General features: G+C 47.2%; 1 protein-coding gene across 3 annotated transcripts in view; it reads left to right on the plus strand.

Moving 5' to 3' along the window:
* COL27A1 (collagen type XXVII alpha 1 chain) overlaps positions 1-24432 on the plus strand; it is a 255228-nt gene that overhangs the window by 148039 nt on the left and 82757 nt on the right. For all 3 annotated transcript variants that reach the window (XM_034793733.1, XM_034793734.1, XM_034793735.1), the window contains 5 exons: positions 8600-8638; positions 9276-9329; positions 15478-15531; positions 21346-21453; positions 23113-23166. In XM_034793733.1, the coding sequence (XP_034649624.1) occupies positions 8600-8638; positions 9276-9329; positions 15478-15531; positions 21346-21453; positions 23113-23166 (309 nt within the window). The remainder of the gene's footprint in view (positions 1-8599; positions 8639-9275; positions 9330-15477; positions 15532-21345; positions 21454-23112; positions 23167-24432) is intronic.

Raw genomic sequence — 24432 nt, forward strand, 5'->3', positions numbered from 1 at the left:
GTTGGAAAAGTGAGGTTCCCCCCATAATGTCATTTCCCTCCTTTTATATCTTCTCCCCATTTGCTGGAAAGCTCTTTTGCTGGGACCTGGGTAAAACAGTTCCCAGTGTCTAGTGTTATCTCTGAGAGGTTTCTATTGTACACAGTTCCTGGGGTAATCCTTGTGCATTTCCTCAATAAGCCATTAACATTGTTTGGCCTTTCTACTGTCGTACCTGAAAGGCTGCTTGTGGGTGTTTTCAACCTCACGACATGTTTCAGCAACACATACACAGCCAAACTTCATAAGTTCACACACGACGATAGCACATACAATCCAACGAGATATTACTGTCTAGCAGATCAAGACTTTTAGAATGACACTCACAAGGCATGCTTTGTATAAGCCATATCCTAATTACAGGACAGTGGTGAATATTGGGGTGTCAGGGTGTAACAGAGGAGATTTAGCTATAGGTTCGGGTAATGATAACATTACAGCTTTGCTGGCAAGGAAGAAAATGACGTACATTGAAACAAACGCGAAGTGTAACGATGCAGCCACACTCCAGATTGAGAGGCTACACACTTGCTGATCTCTTTGTCAGCGTAATACGGGAATCTTCATTTTCCCTGAAACTCTTTTGTAGAGAGATCACAGCTGACTTTGTTTGTAACCATCTGAGCTCACCTGGGTGGCTTTGAAATGTTCTGTTGCTTGGGAAGTGGCTGTTCTCATGAGAGAGAGAGAGAGAGAGAGAGACTTCCTTGAGACCTTGGATGACCTCAGAGAAGGCACCAGGTTGGTGTGGTCCACACAACATGAGGTTTTCATGCCCTTTCTAAGATTTGGTTGGTTTCAGGCTCAGCCTTTCAAAGTTTGTTTGATCAGCTCGCTCAGTTACTGATCTGGCTTTTAGAACTTGGTGAATTTTTTCCCCCAGAACATTGTTCCTTTATTACTTGGGGGAACAGGTTTTCCACCATCCATGATGGAGCCTTGAGGACTCCCTCCCCTTGCAATCTTTCTGGCCTTTGCCTCCTTTTCTCACCCTTAAAGCCCTCCACTAAGCCTTCTGAGTGGGACGGTTTGGTCAGGGCTCCTTTCAGAACCTGTCTGTCATTCCTTTAACCCTCCTGGGATGGGTCTTGTGGGTGAGATTCTCTGCTGCCATCATAACCTGAACATGGCAGTGAAATCAGTAGAAGAGTGAGGATACGTCCCATGCTTCCAACAGCACATCTGTTGCCTTCTGCTTGGAGTCCTGCTACCTAGAACGTTAGGCAGCTACTGTTGCTTTTGATTAATGTGGAGCAGTAGCCTGCCCTGTGCTGAGTGAGAACGAGACTGAGAATCCAGTGAGGTCTTTCTCTGATGGCATCACAGTGCCCAAAGTGGTGGGACTGGGAACGCAAAGCTGTGCTCAAGCACTGGTGAGCTAGCAAGCTGCAGAACCCAGGAGGCAGATGGTAATTGCTACAGAACAGCTGCAGTCAGATCCGTGAACTAGCTCTTCGTTTCTTTCTCTGTCTTTTCCAGTGAAACGGCTCCGGCAGAGTAACTTATTCATACGATTTTATTGGGGCAGTGGTGACAAGGCTCAGCAGGTAACACTGTAGTGATCACATAAGTTACCCTGGAGCTGCTGTTGTTGCCAGGCTGTTACTGCCTAAACTCTGCAGAGCATCTCAGGGACCACGTCTCACTCCAGTGACATCTGTGAAAGGACCACGGCGGATCCCTGAGAGGAGAGTCAAAGGGAGGTTGCTAGCAAATGAAGGCTACGTCTTCTCGTCTCTAATAAAATATTCTGGAATGTTCTAGAACTCTGCTTCTGATAAGCATCCAGAAGGTGGAATACAGTTCAAAGAAGTCTAGATGGCCTCCCTGCACCCTCCTCCCCGCAAAACAGACATTTCTGCCTGTACTATTCCCCTTCTCCGAGAGCACTTTCCTATCAGGAGGCAACAGGGCTGGCCCTTCCTGATGTTTTCTTGTGATAAATGTTATACGATGCAGCCCCTAATCTGGAGATGTCTGCTCCCAGAGCAGATGTTAAAAACATTTATTAGAGTGGTGCGTTCTTTCCACTGATCAGAAGCGGTTGCGGTCATATCTAATTGCACTTAAATTGTTTCAAGATGATCTAGGGCTGTGTGACTCCTGGCAGGAATGAGTGGCTGATTGCTGCCATGGAGAGCATACATTGGTCCCCAGTGAGAGGTCAGGAAGGGATTTATTTATTTATTGCACGAGTGTTCAGTATGGCATTTTGGAACTAGCTAGCTGCTGCGTGGGAGTGTATCACTGACCCATGAAGCATCCTGTATTAGCCACAATAAGAGGCAGGATTCAAACTAGTTGGCCCAGCAGTGTGACCTCTCGTAGTGCTGGTGTTCTGTCACGGATAGTGTCTGCACTAATCATTCCACTTTTCTGCTGACCAGAGCTCCTTCGGGCAATGAACTGCTTAAAATGCAGAAAGCAATCGATTTCCCTTGGCTTCTGGGGCCTGTATTCAGGGTTCAATTCTCTCTTCTTCTTCTTCTTTTTTTTTTTCCAGTTTAACGAAACAGCATCACAAGCCCCCAGTGCACCTGAGTTCACTGCTTCAAAAGCCACGGGGAGAAAGCATTGGCTGCATGCCAGTTCCTCCAGCACCTCCAAAAAATATCTCTGAAGAGGCTTCTGAGGGAAATGAGACTCCGCTGCCATGGGCCACAGCCTGGCTTGACAGGCTGTCAGGGATTTTGCACATTTGCTCACATTAATCAATTTGGGATAAACTTTAAAGGAGCCGAAATGCCTGGTGCAGCATTAGAGCTAGTTAAATGTATCCATCCATCATCTGCCCAAGAGCCCTGATTATTGCTAGAAATATTTCCATATGGTGAAAGACCTTTGTTTGTTTTTGTAAATGAGCTCTCTCAGACTCCCCTCCTTCTCTCTCCTCCTATGTCCCAGGAATAATCTGGGAAAGGGGGGGATTTCTCACAGCCTTGAAGACTGGAGCTGGGTATACAGCTTGGCAATGAATGGCAACCCAGTCCTATCAATGGTGTTTGGTTTCTGTTTGGAAACTAAGGTGCTTTTGTGCCTTTGTGGTGGACCGGGGCTTGGGGAGAGCTGGCAGAATCAGGCACTAGTCTGTATTGGAGACCAGAATAAAGTGAAAAGGATTGGGGACAGGAGGAGGAAATAAGACCTTTCCCCTCCTGTGTTCCTCTCATTCATGCTGATGAGAGAACTCCCAAAGGGCTGGGGGATTGAATTTGTGCCCTAATGTTTTTAGGATGCTTCTCCAAACTAACGGAGCCCCTCAAGAAAACTGGACTGGAAATGAGGCTTTCTCCAGAAGTTTTTTAATTCCTCTAGCTGGGCCAAAACTACCGAGAGACCAGTTTCACAGGTCATAGAATCATAGAATATCAGAGTTGGAAGGGACCTCAGGAGGTATCTAGTCCAACCCCCAGCTCAAAGCAGGATCAATCCCCAACTAAATCATCTCAGCCAGGACTTTGTCAAGCCTGACCTTAAAAACCTCTAAGGAAGGAGATTCCATCACCTCCCTAGGTAACCCATTCCAGTGCTTCACCACCCTCCTAGTGAAATAGTGTTTCCTAATATCCAACCTAGACCTCCCCCACTGCAACTTGAGACCATTGCTCCTTGTTCTGTCATCTGCCACCACTGAGAACAGTCTAGATCCATCCTCTTTGGAACTCCTTTCAGGTAGTTGAAAGCAGCTATCAAATCCCCCCTCCTTCTTCTCTTCTGCAGACTAAATAATCCCAGTTCCCAGTCATATTTCAGTCCTTTTCCTTTGTGGTGTTTTATTTTTTTTAAATGTTTATAATTTAATTTTCTTTCAAAGGTACAGTGGAGATATGATCCAGAAGTGCAGCGGCCCATAAATGAAAATCAGTAGTCGAGAAAGGTTCTTGTCGTTTGGATTTAGAGTAGAGCTGGTTGGAAAATGGAATTTCTGTCCTATGGGAAATTCTGACATTTCAAAATTTGTTTCCGTCCCAATTCATGATGAAAAGTGGAAACTTTTGCAGAACAAAAACTCTAGAAAATGTCTATTCATCAACATCCAAGGGACCTTGTTGAAACATTAAAAGTCTAAAGTAAAATATTAAATATAATGGAAAACATTAAATACAACACACACATAGAATTTTGAATTAAGATTTTATTATATGAAAGTCGAACGAAGAAAGTCAAATTGAAATATTTCATTTCAGTGTTGAATTGTTCCCTCAAATTGAATTGAAATCGACACATTCCTGTGAAACATTCAGAATTTGATAAAACAGCATTTTGTAAGGGAAAACTGTTCCACTGATCATTTTTCAACCAGCTCTAGTTTTGAATGAATGATTGGGTCATTTTTTAGACCGAGCTGGGGCAGAATACTCAACCGACGCAGCTCACGTGACTGGCTTTTAGCAGTGGCTCACTGCTATCATTAGGTCCCAGGATAAGCACTCGGGATTTTGTATTGCCTGCTGCAGTGCGTTGCTGGCTTCTTTTTGCACATCTCAGATGGTGATTTGGAGCAGGGCTGGCTGGAAAACAAGAATTCCATTTTGCAAAACATTTTGTGGTCGCAGCCATTGGGCTTCATTCTGCATCAGGAGGAAACCGAGAGCTTTTGAATTTTTTTCATGAAAAAACAGAGAGACTGACCCAAGAATAGCTCAATAGAAGACCCAGATTCAAGTCCCTGTGCTGCCTGATTTGGAACAAGGACTTGAACCTGGGCCTTCCACAGCCCAGGCGAGTGCCATAATCTCTGGGCTGTTGGCTATTCTGGGGTGTCTCTGGTTAAACTGAGACAGAGAGAGAAATTCCAGCCTGGGCCTGATAAACTTTCCCAATGAACATTTAATTGAAACCAATAATGGTTCCGTGAAGAATTTGTTTTGACTAATTGCATTCTCTGATGAAAACAGATCTTGTGGGGGAAAAACCCTGACCGGCTCCAGTTTGGAGTCTATAGTGACCCAAGTAAAAAAAATCAGTCAGGAGCCACTGACAGCCCCAACGAGGGGTTGGGGTGGGGGTCAGATGCTCGGGACTTCCCCCCCGCAGAGGTGCGAGCCGGTGCTTGCGGCTCCAGCCCGGAGGGAAGGAGGGCGGAGACTTGGGGCTTCCCTAGGTTCTGGGGTGGGGCCAGAAATGGGTTCAGAGTGTGGGAGGGAGCTTTGGGCTTGGATCAAGGGGTTTGGGGTGCAGGAGCGGGCTCAGGGCTGGGACAGGGAGTTGGGATGCAGGAGGGGGTGCAGCTCGGGCTGGGGGTGTGGGCTCGGGGGTGGGGCCGGGAATGGGACAGGGAGTTGGGGTGCAGGAGGAGGTTTGGAGTGTGGGCTCTGGGTGGGAGCTTGGGTGTGGGAGGGGGCTGGGGCAGGGAGTTGGGGTGTGGGGGAGGTGCAGGGTCTGGGAGGGAGTTTGGGAGTGATTGCCGGCCAATGGGAGCTGCGGAGCTGGTGCTGGGGGTGGGGGCAGCACACGGAGCTTCGCTGATCACCCCTCCGCCTAGGGACCACAGTGACGTGCCGGTGAGACCCGAGGGGGGTTGCGGGGGACGCTGAGGCTCGGGACATCTGGCCCGCGGCACAGAGACTTACCGCGGTCCGGATGAAAAGAAGCAGTGGGCCGGAGGTTCCCCACCCTGGTCAAACACTTTGAAAGGAGCATGGTAAAAAAAAAAAAAAAGGCAGTGCCCGTTGCATCTTGCTCCTGAAGGGACTGATCCAGTGCCCACTGAAGTCAGTGGAATCCAGTCTATTGACCTCGATATGGATTAGGCTCTAAATGTCCGTCAAGCGGCTGCTGCTCACATTAAAATCCAGAGGAAATGCAATGTCCCCAAAATACTTCCATGACTAACCACCAAAAGTTATGTTTGTGGCATATTTTTGAGGTAAAAGCAACAAATCAACAGGATTTGAAATATCCTGGTGGCTTTCTTGGAGGGAGTTCAGAGCGTAACAGAAATGATGATTAAGGGGCTGGAGGGACTGATTTATGGGGTGAGATGAAAGTAGCTAAATATGTCCAGCTTGGCTAAGCGGGGGATAAAACAAGCCTGTCAGTCACTTAGGAGGCCATGAACAGCCAGGATTGAATGAAGTATCTGGGGCAGTGTAGTAGGGTTCAGCGCAAGGACCGAGGAGATGAAATTGAGAGAACATGTTGGCTGAACATCAGGAGATGTTTCCTGACCCTGAGATCTCTTTGGCTCTGAGATATTTTCTCGCCAAAAGCAATCAAAGCCATATTACTTTTGAAGTTCTAAACTGAACTGGAGAAATCACTAGAAACTGTCCTGTTCCAGCAGTTTTTTCTCTGGGCCCCAGTCTAGGGACTGGGTGGCCTATTAAATCTTTTTGTTTTCTAGCCTCCGTAAGATTCAATTGTTATCGTCTGTTTAACATCTGCCTGTCGTCATCTGTGGGGATTGAACCCAGGTGCTCTGGATCCAAAAGGATAAGCTGCATTTTCTTTAGACCTGGTAGCAGATTGGGAAACCTCTATACGTAGTCTTGCCAAAGACAGAAGAAGACGGAGCCCACGCCATGTTAGCATAGGTTACAGCTGCATTCTGTGTGGTGTTCTGCCTTCCCCTTCAGTTAGTGATGGCTCTGTATTCTCAGAGACAGGCAGCATGTCAGACCTCTTTGGTGGCCTCCTCTGTTCTGCTGTTTCATTCTATTTGACGATCTCCTGACCTAGGAGGCTCCATCTCCAGAGCAAAGGAATAACCTTACGTGAAAATGGAAAATAGGAAATCACTACAGGTTGAGTCTCACAGCTCATTATTGGCTCTGTGGGGCAGGAGCTGGCACCTGGCACAATGGGACCCCGTCCCCCTTGCTGCTTCTCCTCTTCTCACCCCACTCAGTGCATTTCCATTCTTCTGTCTCTTCTCCTTCTTCTGGGGAGACATACCATGGCCCAGCCCCTTACCTCCCCCCCCACACACACACTTCCTCTCCCTCTTCACCACTGCTCTTTCCACTGTATGTCTTCTCTGGGCAATCATTCATGTGGCTGCAGCTGCCATCTTGATGCTGACGAATGGCAAATCAACCTGCCCACTGCCATCAGATCCTGCATACCTGCCTGTCAATCTGACATCCCAGGGCCGACACGTTGTCAACTTAAACATCACACAACCGAAACCGATCACCTTCACTTCCCTCTCAACCCCTTCCTCTCTCCATCACTATCACCGCTGACAGAGCCACCCTCCTCCCCGTCACTCAGACCTGTAATGAGGGAGCCGGCTGTGACTCCTCTCTCCTGCTTCCCTCACACATCCAAAGGGAACCCAAATCCCTCCGTAATGTCTCTAAGCTTTGTCCTTTTCTTTCTCCCTCTCTCTGGATAAAATTCTCTAGTCCAGGCCCTCATCATTTTGCGTTTGTTATTACAACCTCCCCCTCTCTGGCTTCCTTGACCCCTGTTTTGTCTCCCTATAGTCCATATAAAAAGCTGCCCCTAAAATATCTTTTTCATCCATTACTCTGATCATCTTTCCATCTTTGAATCCATTCACGGGCTCCCCGTCTTCTACCACATCAAATGAAAGGTGGCAAGATGGGTTTGAGAGGTGGGATTGAATGGAAGGAGAAAACTTGGGAACAGATCCAAAGAATTCAAGAGCAGAAAGGCACCTTAAAAGCCCTGCATAACTCTGCCCTACCAAATTCTTCTCCCTGGTCTCATTTCAAGTTGCCTCCCAACCTGTCTGCTCCACCAACAACGCCAGCCTCATCCACCGGACGATTCGACTTTTCACATCAACCTCACCATGCGGCCCACTAGGAGTAGAATGGCCTTCCAGAGCTCATTCACGAGGCCTCCTCTCTCCACATTCAAATCCCTTCTGAAACCCCAGATCGCCTCTGACACCTGTAGAGAAAATAGTTGACCTGTACCAATTAATATGAGGCATTACTGGGCAGGGGAGAGGAGTGGGGGGAGCCATGCCAACATTATTTTGTCAAGACTTGGCAAGCACCTCCCTGGCCACTGTACTGATATGTTGTAGCCCTTTCCCTCTGTGTCTGTCTTTAGACTGTGAGCTCTTCGGGGCGTGGGCGGAAAGCTGGAAAGCTCTTAGCACAGAGTGGGTGCTGCCGGGTTGATAAATAAAAAGAGCGGCAGCTTTAGGGTATGTCTACACAGCAAAGAAAACCCAGCAGCTGGCCCATGCCAGCCAACTTGGGCTCACGGAGTTCGGGCTGCGGGGCAGTTTCATTGCGGTGTAGACTTCTGGGCTCTGGGATATTCCCACTCAGCAGGTCCTAGAACCTGGACTCCAGCCCAAGCCCTGTCATCAACACAGCAGGGAAATGGCCCCACAGCCGGAGTCCTACGAGTCCAAACCAGCTGGCACAAGCCAGCCACAGCTATCTAGTTTCTGTGTAGACACACCCTGAGCGGGTGTTCTCATCCAATGTGATAGAAATCGTGAAGCTGACAGGAGTGTAGCATTGCTCCTGGTGTCTTGGCTACAGAAGCATGTGCCATGCTTTGGTTGGTATAATAGACATGGAGTTTTTTTTTTTTTACATGCTCTCTCTTTTTTCCCCCCCTCTCCTTTTAGCAATCCTCATTTTACCAGCTTCTCCATGCAGGCTGGCCGGTGAGTGTCTCCTGTTAAGTAAGTCTACGTAAGGATGTGGTGGGTTCTCCAGCACCTGAATTTTTTTTTTTTTTTAATCAAGACTGGATGTCTTTCTAAAAGATATTCTGTAGCTCAAACAGAAGTGACAGGCTTGACCCAGGAATCATTGGGGGAAATTCTCTGCCCTGCGTTATGCAAGAGGTCAAACAAGATGGTCTTAGTGGCCCCTTAAAGTAGGAAATTGGGAGAATGCCACCAGAGTATGTCAGGAAAGGGTGGAGTGGCTGGGTGGCACTTTTGGCTCATAGTTAAGCCTAGGATTGAAGGCTCACGGAAACAAGAGATGGGAATCCAGTGTTACGCCCCTTAGAAGCTCTGTCTTCCAGAACCTCTGCTGGCTCCCCATTCATTTTCAGAATCAGTCAGAAATGAATCCTTTTTTTTAAAGAAACCCATGTAATTATTCTGCCCACGTCACAGTCCTTTTCTCTGTATTATAACATTCCTCCAGCCCATGTGTTGCGTGGATTTTGTGCTCTAAATCCTCTAACATGGTCTCAGATTTTTTCTGTATGATCATTTGGAGTCTTGTCTCTTTCCAAATAGTTTTGATTTCTAAAATATGTTACTGTTTGCCTTTATTTTTTAAATCTAGAGACATCCAGGACCACGTGGGCTGCCGGGGCATCCGGGGAAACCAGGATTACCTGTAAGTATGAAAAATCCCCTCTAAATATGTCCGAAGAAGCCAAGCCCTCAGTTATCCCATCAGACATTTCTGCTTTCATTGGAAGCTTTCAGAGGCAATGTTTAGAGACACTTGAACAATTTAGGCCCCACAATTGAGCTGCCTTTACATTTGTTACTGTCAGATTGTTCGTATTGCTATAACTAAAGTTTCAGTGCTGGGATTTTCAAAAAAGTTGGGGCTGGGTGAAAATCAATTGAAGTTGGATGCCTGACTCCCTTAGGTTCCTTTGAAAGCCCAGCCCAGCCCCTCAGCTGGCATAAGCTGGCATAGCTCCATTGACTTCCTTCAACAATGCGCATTTACAGTCATTGAAGATCTTGTGTGTGTGTGTGAGAGAGAGAGAGAGAGAGAGAGAAACGGGGCCTACATATTGAGTGTGGAGAGAGGAGAGTCTCTCCTGTTTACAAGCAAGCAGCTTGATCACAACCTCACGCAGCTGCCAGTCATGGAGGTAGGCACCCACAGCTGAACCCAATTGAGGAAACAAGGCCTTCAATAAAGGGGAGAGTACAGCTAAGGACGGGGAGGCTGGAAGGTCTGGGCTGGCAAAGTGGCAACAGCCCCGCACCAGGCTGCCTCCAAGAAAATAGCCAGGAGACTAAAGGAGCCTGCAAGAGTAAAAGGCTGGCAGGCTTAATTGGAGATGAGGATCCAGGAACTGGCCTGACTGAGAGCAAACTAAGGAGGGTCAGTCAGGAGAAGCAGAATCCCCTCCAGAGACCACACCTTGAGACGGTGACTGTGTGTGTGAAGTTATAATAGGTTTACAGATCGTTGCCATGTCCATATCAAGAGACAAAACGATAATCATTACAACAGTGAGCTTTTGTGTAGAGTATCATTAGACCGTGATCTCATCAGATGTCTCTGTTGAACAGGGTGTTACCATCTTACAGAAACAACAAAGAGTCTGGTGGCACCTTAAAGACTAACAGATTTATTTGGGCATAAGCTTTCGTGGGTAAAAACCTCACTTCTTCAGATGCATAGAGTGAAAGTTACAGACGCAGGCATTATATACTGACACATGGAGAGCAGGGAGTTACTTCGCAAGTGGAGAACCAGTGTTGACAGGGCCAATTCGATCAGGGTGGATGTATTCCACTCCCAATAATAGATGAGGAGGTGTCAATTCCAGGAGAGGAAAAGCTGCTTCTGTAATGAGCCAGCCACTCCCAGTCCCTATTCAAGCCCAGATTAATGGTGTTAAATTTGCAAATTAATTTTAGTTCTGCTGTTTCTCTTTGAAGTCTGTTTCTGAAGTTTTTTTGTTCAATGATAGTGACTTTTAAATCTGTAATAGAATGACCAGGGAGATTGAAGTGTTCGCTTACTGGCTTTCGTATGTTACCATTCCCGATGTCCGATTTGTGTCCATTTATTCTTTTGCGGAGGGACTGTCCGGTTTGGCCAATGTACATGGCAGAGGGGCATTGCTGGCACATGATGGCATATATAACATTAGTAGATGTGCAGGTGAATGAGCCCTTGATGGTGTGGGGCTGATGTGGTTGTGTCCTCTGATGGTGTCGCCAGAGTAGATATGGGGACAGAGTAGGCAACGAGGTTTGCTACAGGGATTGGTTCCTGGGTTGGTGTTTCTGTGGTGTGGTGAGTAATTGCTGGTGAGTATTTGCTTCAGGTTGGGGGGTTGTTTGTAAGCGAGGACTGGCCTGCCTCCCAAGGTGAGAATGTGGGATCATTTTCCAGGATAGGTTGTAGATCGTGGATAATGCGCTGGAGAGGTTTTAGCTGGGGGCTGTATGTGATGGCCAGTGGTGTTCTGTTATTGTCCTTGTTGGGCCTGTCCTGTAGTAGGTGATTTCTGGGTACCCATCTTGCTCTGTCAATCTATTTCCTCACTTCCCCAGGTGGGTATTGTAGTTTTAAGAATGCTTGATAAAGATCTTGTAGGTGTTTGTCTCTGTCTGAGGGGTTGGAGCAAATTTGGTTGTATCTTAGGGCTTGGCTGTAGACAATGGATCATGTGATGTGTCCAGGATGGGAGCTGGAGGCATGTAGGTACGTATAGCGGTCAGTAGGTTTCCGGTATAGGGTGGTGTTTATGTGACCATCACTTATTTATGGAACACTGACCCACAGGAACCCTCCTACCAACACTACAAGAAGAACTCTGCGTGGACTCCTCCTGATGGTCGAAATGACAGACTGGACCTCTACATAGAGTGCTTCTGCAGACGTGCACAGGCTGAAATTGTGGACAAACAACATCACTTGTCCCATAACCTCAGCCGTACGGAACGCAATGCCATCCACAGCCTCAGAAACAACTCTGACATTATCATCAAAGGGGCTGACAAAGGAGGTGCTGTAGTCATAATGAACAGGTCAGATTATGAACAGGAGGCTGCCAGGCAACTCTCCAAGACCACATTCTACAGGCCACTATCCTCTGATCCCACTGAGGAATACCAAAAGAAACTACACCATCTGCTCAAGAAATTCCCGGCTACAGTACGGGAACAAATCTACATGGACACACCCCCAGAACCCCGACCAGGGGTATTCTATCTGCTACCCAAGATCCATAAACCCGGAAACCCTGGACGCCCCATCATCTCAGGCATTGGCACTCTTACAGCAGGATTATCTGGCTATTTGGACTCTCTCCTCAGACCCTACGCTGCCAGCACTCCCAGCTATCTTCGAGACACCACCGACTTCCTGAGGAAACTACAATGCATTGATGTTCTTCCTGAAAACACCATCCTGGCCACCATGGATGTAGAAGCACTTTACACCAATATTCCACATGAGGATGGACTACAGGCTGTCAGGAACAGTATCCCTGATGAGGCCACAGCACGCCTGGTGGCTGAGCTTTGTGACTTTGTTCTCACCCACAACCACTTCAAATTTGGGAACAATTTATACTTTCAAGTCAGTGGCACTGCTATGGGTACCCGCCTGGCCCCACAGTATGCCAACATTTTTATGGCTGATTTAGAACAACGCTTCCTCAGATCTCGTCCCCTAGTGCCCCTCCTCTACTTGCGCTACATTGATGACATCTTCATCATATGGACCCATGGAAAGGAGGCCCTTGAAGAATTCCACCTGGACTTCAACAATTTCCACCCCACCATCAACCTCAGCCTGGACCAGTCCACACAAGAGATCCACTTCCTGGACATTACAGTGCAAATAAGTGATGGTCACATAAACACCACCCTACACCACCAGAAACTTACTGACCGCTATACGTACCTACATGCCTCCAGCTTCCATCCTGGACACATCACACAATCCATTGGCTACAGCCAAGCCCTAAGATACAACCAAATTTGCTCCAACCCCTCAGACAGAGACAAACACCTACAAGATCTTTATCAAGCATTCTTAAAACTACAATACCCACGTGGGGAAGTGAGGAAATAGATTGACAGAGCAAGACGGGTACCCAGAAATCACCTACTACAGAACAGGCCCAACAAGGACAATAACAGAACACCACTGGCCATCACATACAGCCCCCAGCTAAAACCTCTCCAGCGCATTATCCACGATCTACAACCTATCCTGGAAAATGATCCCTCACTCTCACAGACCTTGGGAGGCAGGCCAGTCCTCGCTTACAGACAACCCCCCAACCTGAAGCAAATACTCACCAGCAACTACACACCACACCACAGAAACACCAACCCAGGAACCAATCCCTGTAGCAAACCTCATTGCCTACTCTGTCCCCATATCTACTCTGGCGACACCATCAGAGGACCCAACCACATCAGCCCCACACCATCAAGGGCTCATTCACCTGCACATCTACTAATGTTATATATGCCATCATGTGCCAGCAATGCCCCTCTGCCATGTACGTTGGCCAAACCGGACAGTCCCTACGCAAAAGAATAAACGGACACAAATCAGACATCGGGAATGGTAACATACGAAAGCCAGTAAGTGAACACTTCAATCTCCCTGGTCATTCTATCACAGATTTAAAAGTCACTATCATTGAACAAAAAAACTTCAGAAACAGACTTCAAAGAGAAACAACAGAACTAAAATTAATTTGCAAATTTAATACCATTAATCTGGGCTTGAATAGGGACTGGGAGTGACTGGCTCATTACAGAAGCAGCTTTTCCTCTCCTGGAACTGACACCTCCTCATCTATTATTGGGAGTGGACTACATCCATCCTGATTGAATTGGCCCTGTCAACACTGGTTCTCCACTTGCGAAGTAACTCCCTGCTCTCCATGTGTCAGTATATAACGCCTGCATCTGTAACTTTCACTCTATGCATCTGAAGAAGTGAGGTTTTTACCCACGAAAGCTTATGCCCAAATAAGTCTGTTAGTCTTTAAGGTGCCACCAAACTCCTTGTTGTTTTTGTAGATACAGACTGACACGGCTACCCCCTGATACTTGACATCTTACAGAGTGATCCTCTCTACACTACCCAGGATGTGTTGCTTCTGGTGACTTTATTAAATTGAGTGAAACTTCTGACTACACCTGCATGTCAAACCAGGCACTTCTACCCAATAGTAAAATTCAAAACAATTGGATAGGTGTGCTGGTTGTTTTGCCGGCGAATGTACTTTTTCTGAGTATCGAATAGCTGGTAACCCAAGATCTATGCATCTGTTTGTTCTTTGTCTGTTTTGCTGGCTATGTATTTGGTGCATTAATTTTGCCATAGCAACAACCCCCCATATGTGTTTTTCACTTTTTATTTAGGCAAAGTTACAATAAAACATTAACATACGACATTGTACATTACTTGTTACTTTTTAGGATCAAGTTAATAGTCAAGCTAAAGATTCTGGCTTGCTGGCTAGGGATCCCTCCTCCTCTGAGAACGCTGAAAAGGGTGCCCAAATTTCTGTCCTCTTTTTGGCAGGTCTGTTGTGTATGTACTTGGTTTTTGAACCATTCCCTTAGTTTGGGGGTGCTTTTCTTTTTCCTGTGGGAGGCCGTCAGTGCTCAGTACGCCAGCAGCTACTAGCAGTTGAGAGATTAATTCTTCACTTCTATTGGATGAATGTACCTACTAGAGAGGAGGATTGCTAAGGGAATGTCTTCTCAGCAGGGTCCTAGAGCCCGGCCTTCAGCCCCAGCCCAGAAGCCTACACAACAATGAAACAGCCCCACAGCCTGAGCTCCGTGAGCCAGAGTCGGCTGGCATGGGCCAGCCACGGGTTTTTCTTTGCTGTATAGACAACCCCTAAATGATCATTTGGTAATAAATATTCAACAATCTGTGCTATTTGGTTCTGAATTGCATGCCAGTACTCCCTAGTGACTGGACATGTCTGTCACTATGTATAAAATCTCCTCTTTCACCACAATTTCTCCAACATATATCCCCATCCTTCTCTCTCTTTCACTCTCTCAATAACCTGGCTGGTGGTGAAGTACTATTAAAGAGGTCTCTTAAAGAAACTTTCTTGTATCTTGCAACAGACTATTTGTATTAATATTTTATATCCATTCCCGAGGATGATTTTTTCTGAAGTGATGTTTATTATAGGACCTACACCAAGTCAGTTCTGGTGTTCTTGCATTCTCTCTGCTGACTGTTCAGCCACAATTAACTAATGGTACTTAAGCTTGCTGATGTAACTGACAATGCTGATGCACAGACAGGGAAAAAAGACAGGTGTGCTCTTGACAAGCTGTATTATAAATATGCCTCGGAAGGTACATGGATTGTATAACAGGAAATTTGTGGAAGCCAAATGGAATGAGAGAAAAGGAGGGGGAAGACATCTTGTCTCATGTTCTAGTCTGCAAAAGAGAATTATAAGCAGTGGAGAGAGAGTTTGCTCCCACAGCCTGTGGTTGAGTACTTGATGGTGCCTTTGCCATAAAGCAGGGGAATGCAGGGAGAACAGCACACAAGGGCCGTTTCCGCAGAGCATTCAGAGAGCTATGATGCGGATCACCCTGTCACGCAGCATGTGACTGAGATTGCCAATTCTACCTTTGTGTATTGTTCATTGTCTCCCCTGTAATGGTGCCTTTAAACGAGGCTGCAAGGCCCAACATTCTTTCAACACGGTCAATACTGCAACAGGATCCGGGCTTGCCGGGGGAAAGTCAAACATCCATTGATTTGATCTGTGTGTGTGCAGGGTCCGCCCGGATATCCAGGAGACCCAGGAGATAAAGGCCGGTTGGGGTATATGGTAAGTGCTGGCTGCCTATAGCTGCTGTCTCAGGTAGGTGTTAGCCCAGTCCAGGTATGTGACCTTCCAAATGCTAGGGCAGTAAGACATATTCTAGTGTCAGGGTTGGCCTCCTTCTGGTGGGCAGCTGTACATTCAGAGGGCATGATTCGGAGAGATACGGGGCATGCACAATTGCGCTGCAATAACGGGGAATGGCCTGTGGGTTCATCTGAAATACCAGATGGGGATGAGATTGGCTCACTGTAGACAGGATAAGCGGTGGAGGGCGGGATTCCCCTTGCTGGATATTTGTGTCTTGGTTTTGTTCCTTTGCTCTCCTCTGCTGTGAGTGATCACCCGCCTCCAGCACAAGGCGGGGCTGGTTTGAGCCAGTGTGATTTCGTCAGTCCTTGTCATTTTCATGAGTTCTATAACCACCCCAGTCATCGTCACCCATTCAGAGAGATACTTGTACTAGCATTGGGATGGCGATTCTGGGCCTTCATTAGAAGCATCAATAGAGATGCAGCAGGTGACACCTTCACTAAAAACTGAACCCCTTGTCTATAGGAAGTGGGTGAAATTGGGGTTTGTGCTCTGTTCATTTACTTGTGTGTGTCGTTCCAAACCTGCTCGGTCAATCATCTTTAGGGCAAATCCTGGAAAGCATCCTCCTCTTCCCCTAAGCTTTAACTCTAGACAACTCTGAATCTAAACAGATCTCTCCACTGCTCCTGTCTCTCTCGCTCCCTTCAGATAGGAGCAGTCCGAGCCTATGCCCTTCTTTCCTTCTTATTCATGCTGGGGTGAGGTCTCCTCCCTCTCTCAGCTGGGACTGAGCAAACCGCTCTGCAAAATTCAGCTGAGATTTTCAAAGCTGTCTAAGGGATTTGAATACCCAAATCCCATTAAAGCACAAGGGGAATCAGGTGTCCAAATCTCCTGGGTGTCTTTGAAAACCGCACTCTTGATCTGTACCTAGTTCACATAAAGGTGGCTGTTTTTTTTTCTGAATTAAAAACCATCCTCTTCTCAGAGCCTCTGCTCACCAAACACTCGTCTGTTTCCCAGTGACGGTCCTCCTGTGTGACCTTCAGTTCTGGGTTCTCCCCCATCTCCTCCAAGAGGCCCATTTGTCTTTAACTGCTGCAGGTCCAGCCTTCACAGTTATAAGAGACAGTAGATTTTCCCTGACCTCATTGTTATACTGTTCTCTGGCAGTACGTTCACCAGTCTGGTAACAATGCCTTTTTAATTTTGCTCTCCCAAGCTTTCCTCATCCCACAATGTTCCCAGTGATAACATCCAATCTACCCACAGTTCCCTTTTGCTTCCCTTCCCCATGCTGCTCCCTTTCATTCATTTTTCTCCTCTCCCCCACCCGCCCCCACTTTCAGAGGAATCAGCTGTTCGTTCCTCTTGCTTCTGTTTTCCGAGTGAGTTGTTTCCTCTGGCCTGTGTGTCTAGGAAGAGCGTATGGGAGGAGTGGGGCGCGGGGCAGAGATTCCCAGCTTGATTCATGCAAATTTAGGTCATTGGCGGATTTTTTCCTTGGCTTCTAACTGGAAGTGGGCAGTAGCCCATGAAAGCTTATGCTCTAATAAATTTGTTAGTCTCTAAGGTGCCACAAGTACTCCTGTTCTTTTTGTAGATTCCACAAAGAGCTCCATGGAGGAGAAACAGGCCTTTCCATGAGTTTTAGTGTTGGTTTTTTTGGGGTGATATTTTTCCTGATTTCTCTAAGGTCACTGTCTTCCAATTGCTGATGTAGCTAGTGCTTCATGGCCTGTGCCTCAGAGCAGCATGGAGCTCCACAGGGAACACTGCCCACCCCCAGCACAACCAGAAAGTGCTCAGGGTCTTGTGTACCACTGGAGAAGCTGTAAATGGTCTTTCTCAACTCCCGCCGTTAATCCCCAGATGCAGCCTCTCTGTCTTAGTGAGGGATGCAGGCAAAGATGGTATCTCTTGGGCCTGTGGGGATCAAAGCCAAAGGTGAGTTAGCCAGACTGCAAAGTAAACATTAGCAAGGGGAAAACTTTAAAAGGTTTTGCTAGGATAAGCACTCAGTTAATGATCTGACCTATGCAAACCTCCTTGTGTTTGCGAACATGAGGCTGGCTGATATTTCTCATCCTGATCCTAGCCAGATCAAGTCCGTGCAGAGTCAGGAGAGAATTGACTGGTTTCAAACCTCAGTGTGGAAGTTTGTGTCTGGTTTGAGTTTTGTGAAAAAGCTCAGGGCATTATTCCTTTTTCCTGAACTGGTTTACCCCATCCTTGGGGTCTACTAAGTCCTCCCTGTCTCAAATGCTTTTCCAGATTGGAGAGTTTAGGGCAGAGACAGTTGTGGTTTCCCAGGTATCTGCATATGGAATGCATAGTCGTGGGGGAAGTTAGGGGGCAGATTCTTGTAGCTTCTGCTGAGCCAGTGCTGGGCATCTTTCAACATGAGGTCGCTAAATAGCACTGCAAAGCTGGAAGAGCGTTGACATCTCAGAGGCATGGAGACAAAGAGCCCGGAGCTGTTTTAGCATCTCCAAGGCCCATGGGATTAGATAGCAGAGATAAAGTGGTTTGCTTTTTTTTTTAACCCCGACTAAGTGAATTGTTGCCGCTTATCTCTCCAAGCCCTGTCCAAGTAGTCACTCCTTGCAGTGTTTTTTGAACTGCGGGCTGAGGAATTGAACAAAGATGTCTGGTGCACTGGTCCATTTGGGCTTTGCAAGGAGGGGGCATAGAGTGATACACCTTTTACAAGATGGAAAGCTTCTTTAGTGGGGGGTACGTATAGTCCGTAAATCCAGATGTCTCCCGTCTGTTTGTGCAGAATAGAGGAGGGTAACTCTGGGGAATCGGTAGCAATGAACAGTGTCCTTCCCGTGTATTTTACCAGCTGCCAACATCTGGAAGGTTTCACTAATCGTGTTAAGCAGACAGAATGTAAACCTTGGAGGCTGTCAGTGTAACTTCCATCAAATGGTACCAAAATTATTCATCCATTCGTATAAACAGGATTGGCGAGGGGGTTGGCTGAGGGATTAGTGCAGGAATGAAAAGGAACCATTTTTCTCAAAGTGCAGCTGTGCCCCTGATGTGCTTCGAAAGCAGGTCTGCATCCCAGCTAGGGGGTTGAGACTGAGCTCCCATCGCTGTGTAGCTCTGAACAGAGACCCAGATTTGCAAGGGAAGCGAAACTCTGCATTGTTTGAGGTTTGAATGAGCAGCTTTGTCTGGTGCTTGCATTAGTTCCTCAAATGCAGCCCGTGTTTCTGGTCCCTGTTGATCTACTCCTGCAGCACACTCATGGAATATACCGAATAGCGTACCACACAGGTAGAGGACCTGCTCTTTGTCATTGTCCAGGTGGACATGTTTATTTTCCAAAGGATATAGTCTCAGCAAACCAGAGAAGTCTCAACAAGGTTTCGTATCCCAGACCAAATCCTGGATTCCTGAGTCTCTTTTCTCAGGCAGCCGTTGAATTGATTTTAGAGATTCAGCCTTATGGCTGACCTCTGCCATTGAATCCGTGTCTGTGGGTCTGAACGTTTCAGCACCGGAGTTCTACCTTTCTGTGGAGGTTTGCGCTCGCGCGGTCCCGTGGCTCTGCAACTCCAGAGGACCGGTAACACGTTTTTTAGCTCAAGGTCCCAATAACAAGCGTTGGGCAGAACCGGTGGAAAGTGATGCCACCGTTTTGGTGTAAAGTTGTGCGGATGGCATGTAGATGAGATTGGAAACCCTTTGGGATAGGAACCTTCTTTTGGCTCCATGTTTGTAGAGCATGGAGCGTGACGGTTCTGGCCCATGACTGGGACGCCAGGTACAATAATGATGATCATGTACAGCAGGGCTTCTTGGCTAAGACACCACCAGACTGATTGAGTAACATATTGTGTAATGAAACGCAGGTCTCTACTGAAACTTGAGCCAAGCATCTTTTGATCCTATTTACATTAAAGAAGAAATTTCATTCGCCTCCATACCTATCCCACCTCCCCGCTAGCCATCTTGTACACACCTCTTCCTCCTCGGTGCCATGTTCCAGTGCAGGGTGTGCCTGGCATATGTACCATTCCAAGAGGTGAGTCCCAATTTGCATTGTGCTCTGTACAGAGGGGTTCAGGGCATTAGTTGGTAGGAATGTGAGAAATCTTTCCCCACAGCGACGTGACCTAGAGCCCTTGGGATGATATGATTGTGGTTGTAGTTGAGGAGGGACTCACCCAAATGGAGCATTTGGGTTTGGTGCGGATTGGGCCTGTTTTTTGTTTTGCCGGTATTGGTTCCAGGGCTGGCTCCAGGCACCAGCTTGTCAAGCAGGTGCTTGGGGCAGCCGCTCCGGAGAGGGGCGGCACGTCCAGGTATTCGGCGGCAATTCGGCGGACGGTCCCTCACTCTGCCCGGGAGCGAAGGACCTCCCGCCGAATTGCCGCCGCAGATCACGATCGCGGCTTTGTTTTGTTTTGTTTTGTTTTTTGGCTGCTTGGGGCGGCCAAAACCATGGAGCCGGCCCTGATTGGTTCATTCGTTCCTTGAGAAGAGTTTGGCGATGAGTGGCAGGCTGGCATTTCATGAGCTGCACCAGGCGGGAAGGTCAAACCAATCTCTGAGAGAGACAGCCAAACAACTGCTGTGCCAGCGGCGAATGGGCGTATCTCTCTGTCTCCAGCTGCATTTTAACAGACGGCCATTGCTTTATAATGACGAGCCCCTGGATGGCCCAGAAACGAGCTGACCCGTCTTTGCTGCCACAGTTTTGTTGTCATCGTTGGTTGTTTTTGTGGAGACAGTACTTCCCCCCCCTAGCAAGCTGCTGTTGCGTAGTTGATCTTCATGCCAGACTTGACAAACTTTTTCCCCCCGCCATTCTAGTTTTTAAAGGCAAGTGCAGACTCTGCAGTAAAGCCTGACGTCTGCAAATGCGCGCAAACACAATGGTGGAATCAGAACTTGGGACCCTTGTGTTTTGGTGGTGGTGTTTTTTCACATTTGTGACTTTCCTCTGTCCCTGGTGATACTGCTACTGAGGCTACGTCTACATTACAAGCTAGGGGTGTGATTCCCCTGCTCATGTACCCAGACTCACAATGGCATAAGTCGCAGTGTAGCCGTGGTAGCGTGTGTAGTGGGAGCGGAGGCACGGCTGACCCATACCGAGCACATACACAGCGGTTTCGGTGAGTCCAGCCGATAGAACATTGCTCTGCCACTGACGTTGTTTTGTGTGTTCAGATTATCGGCTCTTTGAGGCAGGGACTGTAATTATGTGTTTGCACAGGCTATAGCGCGATGTGACCGTTACACCAATCATAACTGCAACTGCTTTTGGCTCTGCAGAAGAAACCATTGAAAGTAACCAGGTCTTTGAGTCTGTTCAGGGTTCTGCACACCTGGAATTGCCAGAGAGAAACCTCTGAGCTCAGTCAGCAACGTGCAGTTGTTAGGGCTGAGACAGACAGACAAGGCCTTTGCTTGACCTTCTCCTGATGTCGCCTTTATTCTCTTTCCTATTCTCCTGCCTCCATTTCCTTTCTTGTCATGTAGCCAATGAATTTGACTTCAATGTACTATCCGTTTCATCATGACCAGGATTTTGGTTAATCTTCCTGCGCCTTCTTTACTTCCACCCCTTGGTTCTTAATCATGTTTACAGTGGAAATAAAACACTTCACCTCTTTGGACGCTGCTGATTTCCTCCCTCCGCGCACAAATATTTTTACTGAGTCCTAAGGCAGAACTGAATGACCAGGCAGGAGTGTAAGATAGAGCTTCATTTGTGGTGTTCCTCCGTAGCCTCTTATTGATCCACCTGCTTTCTCTCTGCAGGGGGAGTCTGGACTTCAGGGCTTCCTGGGACACGCTGGTTTCCCTGGCTCAGATGGGCTTCCTGGAATGGATGGAAAGCCTGGACCACCTGGGTTACCAGGAGAGCAGGTGAGAACCTGGACATTAGCTTGAAGGATCACTTTGCACTTCATTAGAATTGGTTATGGGCCTATTAGTTGCAAAACACTTAGCACTAATGCGGAGAGATCCCATGTTTCAAAGTCAGAAACTGCCAAGAGTTTTGGATGCTCTGGCCAGATATCATCGGATACTTTGCAGCAAAGAGGTCAAGGCACTTCCCATTGTCCCAGCTGATAGTGTGTAGGCAACCGGCAAGCTCAAGGTGATGTTACGGATAGGCTTATTTGCCTCCTTTAACAAAAGAAAAGGCCCACTCTAACTATAATTGGAATTTCTAGGCATTACTTTAATAATAATGCCTTGAAGATTCACATTTAACGAGAGATAGAGGGGCAGCGTATATGGTCAACAGGGCATAGTTAGTGTCTCTGGATCAATCCGAACTCCTGGAGTGCTTGATTGCATTGCTGCATTTAGTTTCCTAGGTTGTTTTTACAGGAGAGAGAAAGGAAAAAAGACAAGAGAGAATCTGGCTGCCATCCACTTGTCTAGTTCACAAGCTCTGACTTCGTTTGTGGTGCTTGTCTATTCTTTGAACTAACAGCCCTACTCTTAACTAGCCTTGCATGCTGACTTCAGTCGGGAAAGTGCAAACTTTGATTCAGGGTCTTGTGAGAGGTGTATATGGAGAGGGATACAAAATTGGTGAGGGTAAGAAGCAGAAAGCCAGCAAGAAAGCAGCTAGGAAAGCCAGGGGACAGCCAGAGAAGCACTTTTAACATGGCCCTAAGAGGAAGCTGAGAGACAGAGCTTATTGGGCAGAGTTACAGGCTGGAAAGAGGTTTGGAATTGTGAGCAACGAAACTGCCTCCTATTGTTTGTTCCTATTGTGTTCGGGGAAACAGGACTTTGCACACATTCTTTGTAAATAAACAGGATTGCATCAAGAAATTCCTGATTCCATCACCAATTTCTTCTCCTAATGGAAGCAACCTGCTAAAGTCACAAGTATTGGCTAACCACTCTGGCCAAAAGGGGCAACAATATCATTGGGGCATTCAGGGGGGAGACATTTGGTATAAAACAACTGCAGATGAATTAGCACAGGGTGAGCTCTTCACACAGCTGAGAATTGTGACTGATCTGATGAGCAGGGTCAGATTAACCCATCACTGGGCCCTAGACAAACATACATTTCGGAGCCCCTACCTTCTAATACGAATAACAACAAATTACTGTACAGCACACTGGCCACAGCTGGACTGGCCATGGAGACATCAGGACTGGCTGCCGCTTGGAGAGTTGCTCACTATGACGGAAGGACGGCCAGGTCAAATTTGAGTGAGTGGCATTGCAACCTGGCACATGGGGTGACATTTGGGCTCCCTATGAATTTGGTGAAGATGCCTAGTTCACCACAGTGTTAATCCAGCCCTGCTCATGAGGCTGCAATATGGAGAAAGTGCCAGGCTCAAAAACTGGCCTGTGGCCTATATAAGTAGGAGCAACTTGGGGGAAGCCAACTGCATTGCGCCTACTTACAACAGGCTTGAATTTGGCCCGGTGAGTATCTCCACCGTGGTTTGAGAACTGCTGCCTCATTCTGCCACACAAGCTGTGTCAGTTCAGGTCTCACAAACATAAACCGGTCTTCTGTGTCTTCCATTCCTTCTTCCTTGTTACCAGGGCCCTCAGGGATTTAAGGGCGACCAAGGTCCAGCTGGAGAGAAAGGAGACCAGGTGAGCAGGTGGCAATGATCTGGGGGCAGCAGGGAAGGGGGAATCCTTAGGTCGAGGGGTTTCATTTGCCTTGAATACAGGAGACGTGACTCCACCCTCTCTCCACCCCAACCCAAAGCTCCCTCTTTAGAAGAGACATCATGTTGCAAATAATACGTTCCTCTGGGATCTGAATCACTGCAGCCTTTCATGCTCACTTACTTTTTCCAAGCTCTGGTTTTCAGAGGCTGATCAGCCTGGTGGTTTGAGTTCCTCTGAATCACCTCGGATTTATCAGCCTGGATGGAAATGTCCATGCAAAGTTCTTTCAGGCCAGGTCTACACTAGGAAATTAGGTCGGTATAAGTACGTCACTCAGGGGTGTGAAAAATCCATGCCCCAGAGCAACACAGTTAAACTGACCTAACCCCCGGTGTGGACAGCACCTAATCAATGGGAGAATTCTCCTGTGGACATAGCTACACCTCTCGGGGAAATGGATTAACTATGCCAATGGGAGAAGTCCTCCTGTCGGCGTAGATAGCATCTTCGCTGAAGCTTTCCAGTGGTGCAGTGGCAGCGTTTTAAGTGTAGACCTGCCCTCGGGCAAAATAAATTGAGTTCTACTGGTTTGGGTTCCTTTTTCCTTTTCTAAGCCAAAGGCCTCAGCAGCAATTTTTAAAGCTGCCTAAAGGATTTGGGTACCCAATTCCCATTCATTTTAATCATAACTGGACATCTAAATCCCTGTGGTGGCTTCTGAAATGTCAGCCCTGATTTTTAAAAGCAAAAATTCATTCTAAAAACATTTAGTGTGGAATTTTCAACCGCGCCTGAAGGAATTAGACACACGGGGAGATTTTTCAAAGGCACACATGGCAGGCAGGTGCCTAACTCTCATTGGCTTTCAGTGGGAGTTATGCACCCATATGCTGGTTGTGCCTTTGACAATGTCCTCCTAACGCCCGCCAAATGTCAATGCGAGTTAGGCACCTACCTGCTGTTTCTGCCTGTGAAGGCACCTGACTGTCATTTGTGCTTTTGACTTTCATGGGACTTATGATTCCCAGTCACTTTTGAAAATTCCCCTATTTACAGTACCTTAGAAAACTGGCATCAGCATATTCCTCATACCTTCCAGTAATGCTCATGATCTAGAGAGAATACTGTGACATCAGTTTTAACAGCTTCCATCCCCGTTGCGTTATGTTAGAGGGTCCATAGACACGTCTGGTGTGATTTATATGTTAGAACAATTCAATTCATACCACAATTGTCTGAAGGGCT

This window comes from Trachemys scripta, chromosome 17, assembly GCF_013100865.1.
Source record: "Trachemys scripta elegans isolate TJP31775 chromosome 17, CAS_Tse_1.0, whole genome shotgun sequence".
Lineage (NCBI taxonomy): Eukaryota > Metazoa > Chordata > Testudines > Emydidae > Trachemys > Trachemys scripta.